The sequence below is a fragment of the Orcinus orca genome, chromosome X, assembly GCF_937001465.1.
Source record: "Orcinus orca chromosome X, mOrcOrc1.1, whole genome shotgun sequence".
Classification (NCBI taxonomy): domain Eukaryota; kingdom Metazoa; phylum Chordata; class Mammalia; order Artiodactyla; family Delphinidae; genus Orcinus; species Orcinus orca.
The window spans coordinates 115,049,274-115,065,271 of NC_064580.1; the positions used below are offsets into that span (position 1 = coordinate 115,049,274).

A 15,998-nucleotide genomic window follows, 5' to 3' on the forward strand; every position below is an offset into this window, starting at 1 on the left:
CAAGACTTTCAAATCCTACAAGTACACTTTAAAGCATTCATTGTTTATTAATTCAGGGAATAAGGCCACCATACTGTAAGTTACAGTTATGTAAACAAATTTGGAATTAGTCTTATAATGTTGAGTGAAGATTGTCCAAGGCTTCAGATGAAGTTCTGGTAATCAATGTTCCTTTTAGGCAATGCAAGTGCCCCTCTGATAAGACCAAAATGGCATGGTGGGCTTAGATCACCAAGAACTGTTTGTTAGCAAACAGGAAAAGGTGTTCAGTTTCTTGAAGGCAAGTCAACTTCCCTATCCTCAAGGTTTAAACTTGATGGTATATAGCTCCTTTGGCATTGAGGAAAAGAAGGAATTTAGCAAACAATTTGGAGACTTGATATGGTGTTCAGTCTCATCTATGTACGCCCAGGAGGATTCATAAACTACCAGTTTCATTTAGTATTTATTGCCAAGACCCCAGCAACTATTGTCTCATTGCCAGGGGCTCAGCAAGTGGTTTTTTCATTTGTTTTGCCAGGACTTCAGAAACTATTTTTTCCCATCAAATCACTGAGTATGCTCATCAGAAGAATAATTGTGTGTGCCTGTTTTGATCATAATAAGTATACGAAGGAAAAGCATACATGAATATAAGAAACAAAAAATGCAATGAAACCTCTTTACAAAACATAAACAACTGAAACATACAACAGCACCAAGATACTTTACTCACTACAAAAGTGTTTCTCCATCAGTTTGCAGCCTCCCTCCCCAGAGTTTCTGAATCAGTGGGTCCATGGTGGAATCAAGAAATTGCATTTCTCACGAGTCCTTCCATGTTCCTTATGGTACTGGTTTGAGGACCACACTTAAAGTCCACAGCATTAGAATGTGGAAAGCACAGTTCTGGTCTAGTAGGAGAGATGAATTTTTATCAGCTGGAACTGTGGGGTTGAGGTTTTTGTATCAGGGTTAGAACAGAGATTTATTTCTAAGTAAGTAATTATTTATTTATTATACTAAGTAAGTAAGTAATTTATTTATTTCTAAGTAAGTGTTTCTGCTTAACTTTGGTTGTAGATGCTAACTGCCTCTTCATGTTTAGCTAGAGTTCAAAGTTTTCCTTCCAAGTGATAGTCAAAGATGTTAAGGAGATGTATGTGAGTCGGAGGCTACTTCTTTTACTACTTCTGGGTCTACTTTGACTACTGCTTCCTTTGTGCTATGAGGCTGGGAGTTCTCTTTCCTTCCCAACAGCTCTTCAAAGATCTCATTGTGCATGTAAAAGAAGATGTACCCGGTTTGAAGCCTAGCCTCCTGCACTGGGGCCTCTTGGGTACTTGATACGTTTAGATCACTGTAAGAGAACCACACTTGCCTGTCAAAGTTGTAGGCATCGCTGACATAGTGTCCGGTGTTAGGCGTCTTTCCAATATGGCTGATAATACCAATGAGCCGATAGTCATGACTTTCTCTCATCTCGGCTTCTATTTTTGGTTTCCTGGCTGAAGATTTTGTCTTCGCCACATCTGAAGAGCCCTTTCTTCCAGAATATTTATTGGAACCCAAGACACCTCGGGAACTCACCTTGGTTCCCTGGAAATTTAATTGCGTAGGTCTGCATTTATCTGTGTGCCACTGGGCATCGGGGCCTGAAAGGCTCCGAATCAATAGAAGACCAAGGTCTTGTTCAAAGAGTCTTATCCCTCCACACTGCTCGGTCTCTTCAGGCACTTGGTAAGATTCTTCTGAAATTCTGGGTTTTTTACCTTTACAAAATTCTTCGGTGGTCTCAGGCATGCTCTCAAAATCTGCAGATATATTGGTTCTCTTGTATTTATTTCCTTTTCGACTTTTAGCCACTTTGTGATATGTATCTGGGCTGCTGGTGGGTGTACCTTTCAGAGAAAGGGAGCTGTCTTCCAGATTCCTCATTAAGCCTACTGCTAATAGCTCTCTTGCAATGGCTGCTCTATGTCTTAAGTTTACCAATGTGGACTCTATTATATTTAGTTTAGAATCTTCTCCCAGGTCTCCTTGCTGCTGCTTGAAGCTTGAAGCTTTATGAAGAGTCTGGCATGTTTGTGGTTCAGACTCTTTTTCTGATCTAATGTGTGGAGCCAAAGAATCCTTGGATTCTGAGGTCTGCTTTGTTGAAGCTGTCGATGAACTGATGGCTTCAGAGTTCATCTTCTTAAAGAGTTCTAAGACTTGGAAATCAGTAAGAGGTGCATTCTTGCTTAAGGGAAGCGGTGGTTTGGTAGTTTCATTGCAATGGGAAGATAACTTTAAGTATTTGGAAATAATGACTTTTTGGTCATCCTTCCTTAAGGACCCAGACTCACTAAATTTATAGCGTTTCAGATGCACAATAAGGACCCTGGGTAGCCTACTGAATTTATGCACTGCAACAGAACTCCTGTGCTTACACGTCTCACATTTATACTCAAGCTCTTCTGCTTCAAAGAAAAGATCAAAACTAGATTGAATAGACAAGGGACGTGCTTTTTCTCTCTGGGAAAGACTGACCGAAAGTGAATTGTTTGCCTCTGCCTTAAGGACAATTTGCCCACAGGATTTGCAACTAGTTGAGCGCAGCAACTCGAAATCAAAATTACTGGCGACAGGGCAAACAAGCACCTTGGTGTCAGCACTACCAGCAGAAACCTGCTGAGGTGAATTTCCTTCCTCAGATTCAATCTTAATCTTCCGAATTGTGTTTAATTTTCTCATGTTTTGTTTAATCTGATCTAAACAATGACCTAAAAACTCATACGCATCATTCTGCGCGTTGTCAGAGAATATCTCTGCAACTGCTGAAATGGTGTTTTTAAAATTCACAAGTAACTTCTCCTTGATTTTTATGTTATAAATATCTTTCAAAACAAGCAGCTGCACCAAGCGTATGCTAAGGGCATCAAGGGGAGTTTCACCCTGTAAGAAGTCCTGATTGAGTAAATCATTAGCAAATGATGGAATCGAAAGTAAGGACTGTAAAACTGCATTCATGTAACAGGTGTTTCCCAAGTTGGGGAAGCCTTGATATAGTTTCTCTGAGTAAAAGTCAAAGATCATCTGGAGTTTGCCCCACTCTGGGTCATCCTCACCGTACTTCAACTCTGACAGAAATGCTAAATATATTTTCTCAGACACTCTTTGGAGAAGATCACTGACATCTAGGTAATGTTTTCCACTAAAATCGATCTTGAACGAAGGTCCAAGTTCAAATTCCTTATTCTGTTTTAACCCTTTTAATATTAATTCTCTCTGTTTGCGGCTTACATATCTCAAGGGGTACATCTTTGATACCGTTCCTTCCGAACAGGTATCCTCTTGCAGGAAAATCTTATTCATCTCTGAGCCAGATGATGGCCTCCTCTTCCCATATTCCTTTTCTAATAACTCTTCACAGGTAAATGTTGACAATTCTGATGCACACAAAGGCATCTCCTTATCATCAGGTGTTTCATTTCTTTCTTTCTCAAATGACTGACTACTTGACGTCTTACGTATTTTGTGAGATGCAGTTTTGCCACCTGCCTTCTGTGTTGTTGTACTGGCAAAGATACTCCCATCCCTATCAGGTCTTACGGGTGGTTGAGGATGGACTCTATCCAGGAACTTCTTCAAATTTTCGGCATCTCCGGAGGATAATTTTTCAATAATCAATAAGTCATTAGTCTGTAAACGTAAATGCAGATAATTTTGGTCTTCTCCAGAGGGTCTAAGGTCGATGTCTTCAATATTATTACTTAGCTGAAAACTTGCGTATGCTCCAGTATTGAAATAGACAACCAATATAACATTCCTCTCTCTTTCCACTATTTCAATGCATGCTTCTCTCACTTTGGACACCTTAGTTTTCTTGCTGCCTATTCGGACCAAACCACGTACAATTACAGCAGCCATGATTTCTTTACAAATAAAATTCACTTATCCTGAATTATCAACAATCTTAAAGTTTCAATTTGTTGGCTAATTCGCCTCTGGAGACAACACCAAAGAAATAGTTCTTTAGTTCTCTATGTAGAATGATCTTAGTGATAAAACCAATATGCTTCGAGAACTGTCCACGGTTGAATGAAGGCAGAGTCTTGATTCCCGAAGCAAGACCGCTACTGTAAAGAAAATCAAGAAAAATTATTTAAGCTATCAGAGAAATGCCTGGATAGAACTCAAACTCTACTCCCATACACTAAATCTTCTTTCCACTGCAATACTAGACTCCATTCTGATTAATTTCCACACTTCAACTGAAATCGTTAAACACTTGGAAGACTTTCAGTACACAGCTGAAGAGCACAATGAACAGTGTCTCAAGCGTATGTGTGTATATATATATATATATATATATATATATATAAAATATGCTAATCCTCCTGTCATAGAATGACCCCACGAGGCAAGCACAATAAGTGAATAAGAAAGTGAGAGGCCCTATGCAGCCCTCAACCCAATAACAGATGGAGAGCTCAATCTACCTCCTTCCAAATCCTGTTATGTTCCTTTCTTTCATGTGGCACCAGGGTAATAAGTCCACACATTCTGCCCCATGTGGGGTGAGGGCCTAACTACCACTGCTTAAAGCAGGTATCGAAGAATTGGCTAACTCCAGCTCTGGCCACAGGGTCCACATAACCTGAGCTAGCTCCCTGTACTCAAAGCCAGCCGGGAAGGATCAGGTGTACTTAATCACTCAAAATTTAAAATTTCTGAATAACTCTGTAGTGAACCAATCTGAATTAATGAATAGCTTAACACTTAGCACTACAAATGTTTATGTGAGAAAGCATATGTCCAAGAATTGATTGGAAGTTTTTTCTCCTGCATAGTTAAATATTCTTCCTGAATCTTGTCTATGTTATTAACTTGCTCAGCAAACCCTGTCTTTATGAATAATACTAAATGAAACTTCTGCTCAATCCCTATCCAAATTATCAAAACCTCAAAACTGGTGGAGCATACATTAATGAGATTTTTGTTTTATCAAGTATTTTATCTATCAACCTACGTTCAGTAAAGTAGGGATTGCACCCATCCACATAAAAAAAAAAGTGCATATACGTCCAAGTGAGAGAATGATCATATTTATCATAGTGGAAACGAGGCCCTAAAAACTTTCAAGCACCACAGCAAACTCGAGTGTCTGGATTATTTATAGTTCACTCTCCTACTATAGATGCTATGTAAGAGTTTATTTCCTCTCCACAAAAAAAGTCTTAATTGCTCCTATTTCAACCACTTGAGAGAACCTATACAACCCCAGAACAACTTCTAGTCTGCATTTAAAAATTCTGTGATCAAAAAAAAAAAAAAAAAATTCTGTGATCCCAGCTGATCTGTATTTATCAAAAATTGTTGTCCATTCTTTCTAATGATAGCTGAAATAATCTAGACCCTCATGGCATTTCCACTCTCTGCTTTCAAAAACACAGTTAAGAGACAAGTGTTTCCAAAACAATGGCCCTATTTGTTATACCTTCTTCCCAGTTCAACCTGCTTACATTTCATTCCAGAATTAAGGAGACTTCTTTGAACCCACTGATCATATGGGCAGTGAAGATTAAGAACCATATTGCTGATGCACAGTTGAGCAGTCTAACCACTGCTCACTTCCTGGCACATTTTAAGCTTAAATCCCCTTTCTTGATTCTGCCTCATCACTCAAAGGCTTTTAGGGCTTCCTTTGATTGTTAGCTTTTTGTGAAGATTTTAAACTAAAATGTATCTGTTCTCTCAAACTCCACTGGAGAGAACTTTGTGACTATTCTATGTAGCCTACACCAGATTCAAAACATATGGATGACAACTGCATTCAAAAGTTATGAAAGCCAAGGTACTTTTCTCTCATTTTACCCACAAACTCAGTCCAGTAAGTTTGATTGATCACCTACTAGCACAATACACTGGGCTAGCTGCTGATCTCAAAGTATAGCCAGAAACTCATAAAGTTGCACTACTTGTATCAGATTTGGAGGCATGACCTATGGTGTCAAGAAGCTGGCCATAAGGTAAAAATACTCCTGGTAGAAATGTCTGCTTTGTTGTTAATTTACTAATTCACTTTACATTGATCTTCTTGGTCACTGAGTATTTGCTGAGCATCTGCCCTATGCTGATTATGATTTCCTGAGTGTCTGCTCCGTGCCAGGTATTGTGGTCAGTGCTCTCAGGGACAAAAGGATGTGAACACTCACTGTACCTAAACAATTTAGACTCTAAATGTCACTGTGTAAACACCACAATTGAAAAGGGCCTTGCTTCCAGTGGAAGAATCTGGGAAAATATCCTTTCACTGCCATTTTCTGGAGCTTGACACATACTCAGGGTGGGAGCAGTGTTTTGTAAAAGAGAGGGTCTCCTGGACTGAGATTTCTCAAGCCGTACCCACAATTCTGCAAAATGATGAGGCTTAACCTCATCTTTTGCAGGGAAAACAAGAAATTGGCCCTTGGAAAGCATGCCTACAAACTTGAGAACCCAGAAACCCAGGTTATTAATTCTTTAGTAAGATAATTTAATGAGTACTTGTGAGCCTTTTATTTACCCTCTGGATCCTATATTTCCACCATTCATGCTTTCATTATTTCAAGAATTAGAAAAACCTGAAAACCAATGAGAATACACCTTTCAAATTTGAATATGCATTTCTCATTCCCAAAGCATTCATTACAAAAGGAGAAAATCTGGAAGTAGTTACAGCCTGGAGGCAGGTGAATAAACCCAGAAGGCCCTTTAGGCTCAGTGACTATGAGAAAGTAACATCTCTATGTCAGATCTCTTCCACTGACATCTGATTACAACTGTAATTACCTATATAAACTCAAGTATGTGTTTATTTCCCTGAATAGGTGGGGGTGAAGGTATAGAAGGTGGTTTGGTACAAGTGATGAGCTTTAATTATCATGTTATTTTACAGCTTCTTAAGTTTGAAAACATTTGAAGTGAGAGAACAAAGATAAACCTAGCATATGGTGAGAAATCCTGCTCAGTTATTCAAGCAAGCCTCACTGGATAGAAATGATGAAGGACCCATGAGGTGATATGCTAGCCGCTGTATGCACTAAGTAGAAAAGACGGGGCCAGATAATTACCATAGAGGTTTCCAATAATTTCTGGGTATCTCCACAAAGGCCAGGCAAGAGCTCTGAAAAACCCAACAACTTCAACTCACACTTATTTTAAACTAAACATAGTTTAGTGACCTTGGATAAGCCAAATATGCTATCAGGGCCATTAAACTAACTGGAAAACGATCATCTAAGCTTCTTTTGAGGACTCCATGCTATGAGACTATGATTCTAAGTAGAATATACTTAATAAGCACACCGAATTTCCCAAGACAGAGCAAAATGAAAGGTATTTTCCCCACCAATTAGATGACATGTATTGAATCTGGGCTTGGAAACTATGGTTACCATACAAAAAATATTGTTATGAATATGCTGGTTTTGGCAAATGGGAAGAGGGGATTCTCAAAACCCAACAAGCATTCATTATCCATTCATTCTTGAAACAAACTTGTATGGCATACTAGCAAGCATTGTATTAAGCACTAGCTATAGAAGAATAAAAAGAATTTTTAAAAATCCCAAGCTTTCATAAAACTTTCATTCTAGCAGGGGGATAATAATATACAAACATAAAATATATAGAATACCAGATGGTGGTAACTGCCAAAGAAAACATCAAGTTAAGGGAACAGGGTGTGCCAGTGCTGACGGGGATGTGCTTGCTGCCTTACATAGAGTGGCCTGGGAAGGCCTGACTGATAAGGATGTCTTGAAGGAAGTGAGGAAGCAAACACTTAGATGCAGGGTGCTCCAGGCAGGAGGCAGAATAAATAACAAGGCCCTCAGGTGGGAGTGTGCTTGACACGTTAGAAACAGAAAGCAGACCAGCTTGGCTGGAAAACAGTGAAGAAATTTCAAGAGAAAGAAGGTGTGGACATTTTGTAAACCAACCAACCAGGAGAATGAATGGACTAGTAACCTTGCTGAGCAGCACAAAGGGTCCACTTAAGGCTAGTGACCATGAATTTACAGCGAAACCAATCAGCATGCTTGTCTTCTTCTCCAGCTATACTCAGCTGCCCAGCTGCCATGGTGCAGATGTGTAATAGGCAGAGCCTTGAATTTAACTTTGCTGAAGATTTTGCCATTCATAAATAGCCAAGTAAGAGGGAAAAGGGAGGTGAAGGTGTCAGAAGGGAGTGATTATAAATATAGACCAGAAAGGGTGAAATGGGGGTGGAGAACAGAAACACAGAAAGGCCTAAATCTCAGGAAATACTGGGGGTGGGGTAGAAGCATCAGGGGACCCGGGGTTCAGCTCCCATTTCTGTAGCTGTACTTCTGCCCCCTGCTTCTAAGCAGCTGTTGACAGCTTGTAGGCTTCCTTCTCCTAATCTCCTCCCACCTTCTTTTTGGTTCTTCTGTTCATTCTCCCCCGGCCCCAAAGCTGGAAGTAACTAATGGGAATGGGGCTGGAGAGATGAATGTTAAAGAGTATGTGGACAGGGTTAGAGGCAGGCATGATCAGATGGGGGAGGGGAAGGGGGAGGGGAAAACCATCCCCTCTCTTTTTTCACCCTCCCAAGTCTGGGTTAAAGGTCAACACATCAAGAGGCGCGTTCCCTCTAGGGCATTAGCAATTAAATCCTGTCATTATGTTTGGCCCCAGCTTCTGTGTGCATGGCTTTTCAAAATGATTGGATCAGGGCAGATTCTGCTTCTTTCTCTGTTTAAAGGTGCATTTCTGCACTCAGCAAATGTCCGAGTCATTGTATAGCAGAGAAATACCATTATTTTGCCTCTTGACATGCACTGCACATAAATCTCTCCATAGGAGGCCTGGACCAAAATGGGAAGAAATCTCTAGACTAGCAAATTGTTCCCATGAACTAGTCAAGCTTTGAACCTTTTCTCAGAGACAGAGTTGGCGGAGCTTTTTTGTTGTTGTTGCTTTTCATTCTTTTAAAATGATTATGTTAGTATTATTAATGACATAGTTGATTAGGAAAACAGAATGCAGGTTATTTTCCAGAAGTTAAATATGATTTCATTAAGAAAGAAAGCTCTTTCATGAGAAAGTGCATACTTGTTACATTGAAACTATGATAAATGAGGCTTTCTGGAAATTAATTCCTTTACTCCTATTGTAACTCTCCTACTATTTTATAGCCCTTTCTGCTAAGTATCACATTCATTTCCTTATTTACTTAACTAACCAAAATATTTGTTGATAACGAGTCAACTATGGACATCGACTATGGACAAGATCCAAAGATGAAGTGATAAAGTCCTCCTGACCTCAGATAGGTTGTAAGACAAATACACCACAACATGGCAGCACGAGGAAAACCTATTAAGTCAAATTCAGTTAGTGTTACATAAGAGTCCATGTGTTTTTTGCCATCTCAGCTTCTTACAGCATTGCTTTTCTGCCTGAAGTTCCCAAATAATCTCCCAATTTTTGTCTTAGTTCTACTCTTCCTTTTAAGACCTAGTCCAAGTCTCACTTCATTCAGAATGATTGCCAGACCTGATTTTTCCTGCCTCAGAATTCACAAAGCATTCACTTTTTAAAGACTGTCTCTTAGCCTACGCTACCTTGCATTGCTGCTTCATATGAACCGACAACAAAGTTAATAGATGTTGGAGAACATGAGTTTGTTTTCAGTCAGTGTGGAGTGAAACTTTCTCTCCTAAGGGAAATCATAAAGTTGGAAAAGTAGGAGTCCTTTAAGGGTTGGGATCAAAGACTTCTAACTTTCCTTAAGAAAACAGTGTCCAAAGTTTTAAAATGAGGGCTGGCAGGGCAGGAAGGGGGTACAATTAAATGGGCTGGAACTGTTATTAGAACATCAAACTGACTATGACATGAAGAGACCAGGTTAAATGAGACAGGAGACTGGACAGGTGAACACTACCATCTATCAAATTTCAAATGCACACACACTTTAATGAAGCAATTCTATTATGGCTTTGTCCTATAGATATAATTGCAAAACTGTGTAAATCTTTTAAACAATCAGTATATTTAACTTATATAATTTTTAAAATGACCTATAAAATGACTTTCCCTCTTCTTCTGCGATATCTGCAAAGGTGCAAAATCAGTAGAAAGAACCACATTATATAAGAATTGCTACACCTGTGAAGAATATCTATGGTTATCAAATGTTATTTGAAGTGAGGAAAGTCATTAATAGGGAGTGCTGTGGCATTTCCCCTACTCCCACATGGAAGTCAAGTGTGGAATAGGAATTAAGATTGTGGAATTGTTTCCAAAAGAGATGTGTGACTGCATCTCATATCCTGACTGCATACTTATTAAGCAGCCAGAATGTTTAAGTCCAAACTCATATGCTAGAGTATGAGAGACTTGGGAAAACTTGACATGTTTACTCTGGAGGTGGAACGGCAAAGAAACCAGTGCCTGACTCAAGCTGAGAAGTCAGGATACAGAATGAAGTGGCCCCTGTGACGGGGCAAGAGGAGGCTGCAGTGAAAGTAAGTTCCACTTGCTCTATTTGGACAAGAAACTGTACAAGATTCGATGTATTAAGTGGCAGATAACTGGACTACAACCTCATGAGGAAAATCATCCCAAACAAACTGTCTGCCAGAAAAAGGTGATCCTCCAGGAAAGATTCTCTTGGATACACTGCAGGAAAGTAGGAAATGAGGGGAGAAATCAAAAAAGATTAGCTGGGTTCCCTAGTTCTTTCCTGTACAACAAATGGCAAAGTCCCATCCCCAAAAAGCTTTGAGGAAATACTTTTAGGATACTTAGTGGAGTGGATTCTGCTGATGTGGATCAAGCAGGATGTTTTTGGCCTCACATGACACAAGGGGGAGCTATAGCATTTTTCTTTCCAAGGTAAGGAGGGCAGCAATTCAACACATCTTCAGCTTAGTTAAGGATACACATGACACAGTCAGGCCTAGTAAGAGCTCTGAGGGAAATTTACAAAGCCCTTTTGGGGAAAACGAACTCAAAAATGTATTAAATGCCACAAGTGCTGGAATTAAAATCCCTTATAATACCTTCAAAACACCAATTTGTCTTATCTGAAGGATCAGTTCCCTGAACAGGAGAAATGCAGTTGCCTTCATTTGTTCATTGTTTTATTTTAACTTGTCTGGAAATATCCTTAGGAATGAATTCCCAAAAGCTAAATCATACCTCTAACCCCTAAAAAACTGATTCTCATTCATCTCCCTACTTAAGCGGTCCCTCATTCTGCATACCAGCTTTTTTTCCTCTTTGCTGCCATTAACAAAAGCGTGTGTGTGTGTGTGTGTGCGTGTGTGTGTGTGTGTGCGCGCGCGCGCGTGTGTGTGTGTGTATGAGAGAGACAGAGAACTCTTAAAAAAAAATCAAAGTCAATGCTCCCGCTTCCAGGGTCTCTAACCTATTGTTTGAAAAAACAGAGCTCTGCTCTCAGCTCAGTCATCCTGGAAGGAAAAGGAACTCACAAAGCTCAAATGAGAAAATGAGCAGCTTCTCTGGACTTGCATCCTTGAACAGCATCCCTAGAGTCCAACAAACCACCTCATTCCTTCTTTCCCTACTGATACTTCAGTGATGTTTATGTGGTGCTAACGGAGGACATCCTCAAAGTAAAGAAGCTCTGCCCCAAAATATGAGTTCATTTATAAAAAAGCACAGACAAGAAAACCTGCCACCTTGCTTCAGAGGGCCTAGAAACCTTCAAAATGTGTAACTGAATCACTATGCTGTACACCTGAAACTAACACAACATTGTAAATCAACTCTACTCCAATTAAAAAGCGGGGGGCAGGGGGTGCTGAACTTCACCCAATGACTCTGCTTTCATTTTCCATCCACAGGACTATGACAAAATGGGTAAGTCTTTACTTGCCCTGAATGAACCCTTAAAGAAAAAGGAAGACATGACTAGCCAAGCAGTAGTATAGCCTTTAGCATGAAACTCTAGGTTACCACTCAAACATTCTAAACTCATAACCAACAATCAAGGCATACATAGCTCAAACGTTACCTCCCTCGTGAATTTGTCCATCATTCTCCCAACCTAGTGGTATTCCTCTTCCCTCAACTCTTGCGTCTTATCTCTGTGAACTTTAAAATACATAAGCACCTGATGGCAGGCAGGGCACGTGTACTCCCCCAGTACATAGGTGCTGAGAACCAAAAGCATGTACCCCATATAGCTTACTATCTACATTACCATGAGTCTACTATTCCACTATTTTCATCAGTATGACCTTACTATTCAAAAAGACTTTGCCCAGGAAGATACAAGTTGCAAACAGCTTTACTGTTCATTCCACAACTCTTCAATAGAAAGCACTGACTGACAGTTTATAGCCTTAGACTTTTTGAACCTCTTGCCTCCAAAGCCCTGTTGTGCCATGCCCACCTATTCTAAACCACTGTATCATGATTTTTACCCAATCATAATCGAGCTCCCCTACAGTTAGGACAGACTTCAACGTCTCAATATCCCAGCCTTTCCTTTCCTAACCTAAAACACCATTAGACCCTGTCAGTATGGCTTTCTCCCTTACAGTGGTAAGCAATAAACTCAGCTAGCTTTTTCTTGGCAACAGGTTGTTTCAGTGATATTTTGGGGAGCCAGATTTCAACATGCCCAGTTGATAAATGTCGAATCAAGTAATTAATTCACAGGGTGAAATGATGGGTTGGTTTGGATTTGGCTAGCATAGGGTAACTGTACTGTAAAAAGAGTTCTTACTTTGGGGTTGACTTTGAAACCATTGAAACAGATTTGGATTTGACTGTTAAAATATCCTTATTTTCATAATTACACCTTTATGGGTTTTACTTTTCCATGCCTTTTACTGGACATGTGAGAGTACATATGATAAAGCCCACATACTCTAGAGCAACCCTACAGTGACAGAGCTGCTTTCTTTTCCTTACAGCCGACTTGCTTCTGCTCGACAAGCAGAACACCTTTGGAACTTGGGGAAGCACCTCTGCTAACTTCTCAGAGGAGCTGCTGGATAACTGCAGGCTCCTGCTGGATGTGCCACTCACTATATAAGTGTGGAGACTCAAAGAAGGAAATAAAAATAGATTTATGACAGCAGGTTGATCAATAACACATTGATTTACTCAGTGCCTCCTGAGGAAGGTCAGAATTCATTAGAATTCCCTTGGGAACTTGCAATTTTCTCATAGAAAGAGACCATGAGTTGTACTGGGCATTTTGTACTGCAGTAGTTTTCAGCAATTTCCAGTGCATTTTTTCATTTGTGCTGACAGGGTGACATATTTAATGATTTCCAGACTCTGAGGGGCAGGGATTTTTCCCATACAGTATCATAACATTTGTACCACAAAACCTTCTCCAAACTCCCCATTTCCAAATGAGGAAAATAAGCCTGTGGGTAAATGACTTGCTCAAGAGCACAAATTCCATTATATTCTTTAAATATCAGTGTACATGCTGTCAAAGCACACAACCTCATAGCTAAGACCTGAACTCAGATTCTCCACGGATTACCTGTGTGGCATTTTCCCAAGACACAGTAAGGATTTCCATTTACATCTTCTGGATATGTGAAAACAAAGAAAGTACATATCTAGAAGTAATCAATATCTTCCCAACCTTATGCTGGTTACTTACTTCCTTACTGAAGGCTTGAAAAACATGCCCAGAGACTGAATGAACCCGGGGAATGAGTTACGTGAAAAGTTGGATTTCTTTGGTATGAAAACAATGAGGCTGATGTTCAAGAATGCTGGACATGTCCTAACTCATGCGATAGGGTGGGCTACTGCCAGGTATTTGATTTTCGGTGTTATGGTTTTTTCGTTATAAAAAGGGGTTTAGAAATGAAGGCCTGCTACCAGAGGGGGATGTTTACTCTTCCTGAGATGCTAACTTTCACCCCTGGCTATAGCTGCAATGTGATTAATGATGGATAATTGAGGCAGCACAAACCAACTTAATTTATATTAAGAAATCAAGAATGACAGCAATAAACCAGATAATGTGTTCATATACTTTTAGATAAATAATAAAACACTCAGTTTAATATTTTCCATTGACTATGTGTTGAATAGCCCAGTTAAATAAATAATGACAAAAAAAAAGAAATTCAAATACATGGCCACTCTTATTTGTTTCTTTCTTTTAAAAAAAAAATTTATTTATTTATTTATTTTTGGCTGAGTTGGGTCTTCGTTGCTGCACACGGGCTTTCTCTAGTTGCGGCGAGCGGGGGCTACTCTTCATTGCAGTGCGTGAGCTTCTCATTGCAGTGGCTTCTCTTGTTGTGGAGCATGGGCTCTAGGTGCGTGGGCCTCAGTAGTTGTGGCACGCGGGCTCAGTAGTTGTGGCTCACAGGCTCTAGAGCGCAGGCTCAGTAGTTGGGGCGCACGGGCTTAGTTACTCCGTGGCATGTGGGATCTTCCTGGACCAGGGCTCGAACCCGTGTCCCCTGCATTGGCAGGCGGATTCTTAACCACTGCGCCACCAGGGATGCCCTCTTATTTCTTAATTATTTCTAATATTCCCTATTTTTCTAACTAATGCCTTTTCTTTTGTTCCCCTCTATCACCCATGGCTATTTACACATGCTTTAAACCAGATGCTTCCATTTATATCTAGCTATTACATAGAATCTAGCTGATAGTAGCCTACCTTCTCCTTATTACTCTTACAACATCTTAGCTTCTGTACTTTTCTCTTCCATCCTAGCCCTTCTCTAGGCTGAGGATCTAAAAAGTTTTTTAAAGGGTATGCCTCTAGCTACTCCTCGTTCATTTCTTTAAGCCTCAGAAACATGAGATTTTACCATCTGGTTTATTAAAGGGGCAATGCATTTTAGCCATCACAGAAAGTAAAACAGAATTAAAGCCAAAACAGATTTCTTCAACGTCACCGCAATTCTCACCTACTCTCAACCGACTTCCTTATAGTCATTTAGGCCCTTGCTATACTGAAATGTTAAGTGGCTCCATGAATGATGAATGAAAACACTGCAGAGTACCCATGTCAGCATTTTCAACCACTCATATACACACTAGAGCACAGAAGGACAACAAAATATAGGTATAATTTCTTGAAAATGCGAAGCAATATTAAGCAGAATGACAGAAATGTACAGAAAGCCGTGCTGTCTACTTAAAAGAATACTGATCTGAACATTAGGAGACCAGGTGTCTGGTCTCTGCTTCGCTACGAACCAACTCTGAGAACTGGGAACTAACTATCCCTTCACTGACCCTATTTCATCTAGTACAGCACTAGGCAACAGAACTTTCTGCGGAGGTAGAGATGTACTATATCTGTCCTGTCTAGTATGGCAGCCACCAGCCACATGTGGCTATTGAACATTTGAATGTGGCTAATAATACTGAGGTCCTGAAATTTTAATTGTACTTAAGCTGAAATAGCTACAGGCAGCTATTAGCTACCATATGGGACAGCACAGATAAGGTGACTGTAGGCATAGCTTAATACCTTGCCAGTTCTGGAAATTCTATCATGATATTTATTTCCATGTGGCTTTCTAATCCGCCTTCCAGACTGTTGAGGACATTTGACACAGTTGTCAATAGACAGTAGCAGGCGTCTACTGAGTTTGTGTACCTGATAAAAAAGAGAGATGCCTGGAAAGACCTATTTTGCCATTCAACATTCACACTTTCCCTTTTTACCAACTGAATACAAATTTGACAGCTAGAATAAGGAAGGCTTCCTATCTCATGAAACAACAGTATGAAGATGAAAGCTGCAGTAGAAGCCTTGTTAGTTCCAGGAGACAACAAGTATGAAGATGAAATACAACCAGAAATGAAGAGTGAAAAGATTTCTTAAGAACATGGTTCCTTGAAGATGCCATTGAGCCACTCAATAACCATCGTATTTATTTAAGCTACTGTAGTTCTGTTTTGTTACTTGCAGTTAAAAGCCCTGGACATGGAATACCGTGAGGCTTATGTCCAAAGGTTGGGAAAGGAAAAGTCGTGTTAGATTAATTGATTTGGAAAGC

At 39.9% G+C, this 15,998-nt stretch overlaps 1 protein-coding gene across 1 annotated transcript in view; it reads right to left on the reverse strand.

Moving 5' to 3' along the window:
* Nucleotides 1-1,110: 1,110 nt before the first annotated feature.
* The window catches only part of USP26 (ubiquitin specific peptidase 26), a 115,558-nt gene continuing 100,670 nt past the window's right edge, over nt 1,111-15,998 (reverse strand). Inside the window, exons 11-12 of the mRNA XM_049704541.1 lie at nt 1,881-4,100; nt 1,111-1,793 (exon numbers count right to left, since the gene is read on the reverse strand). Coding sequence (XP_049560498.1) covers nt 1,129-1,793; nt 1,881-3,891 — 2,676 coding nt within the window. The 5' untranslated portion in view covers nt 3,892-4,100 and the 3' untranslated portion in view covers nt 1,111-1,128. The remainder of the gene's footprint in view (nt 1,794-1,880; nt 4,101-15,998) is intronic.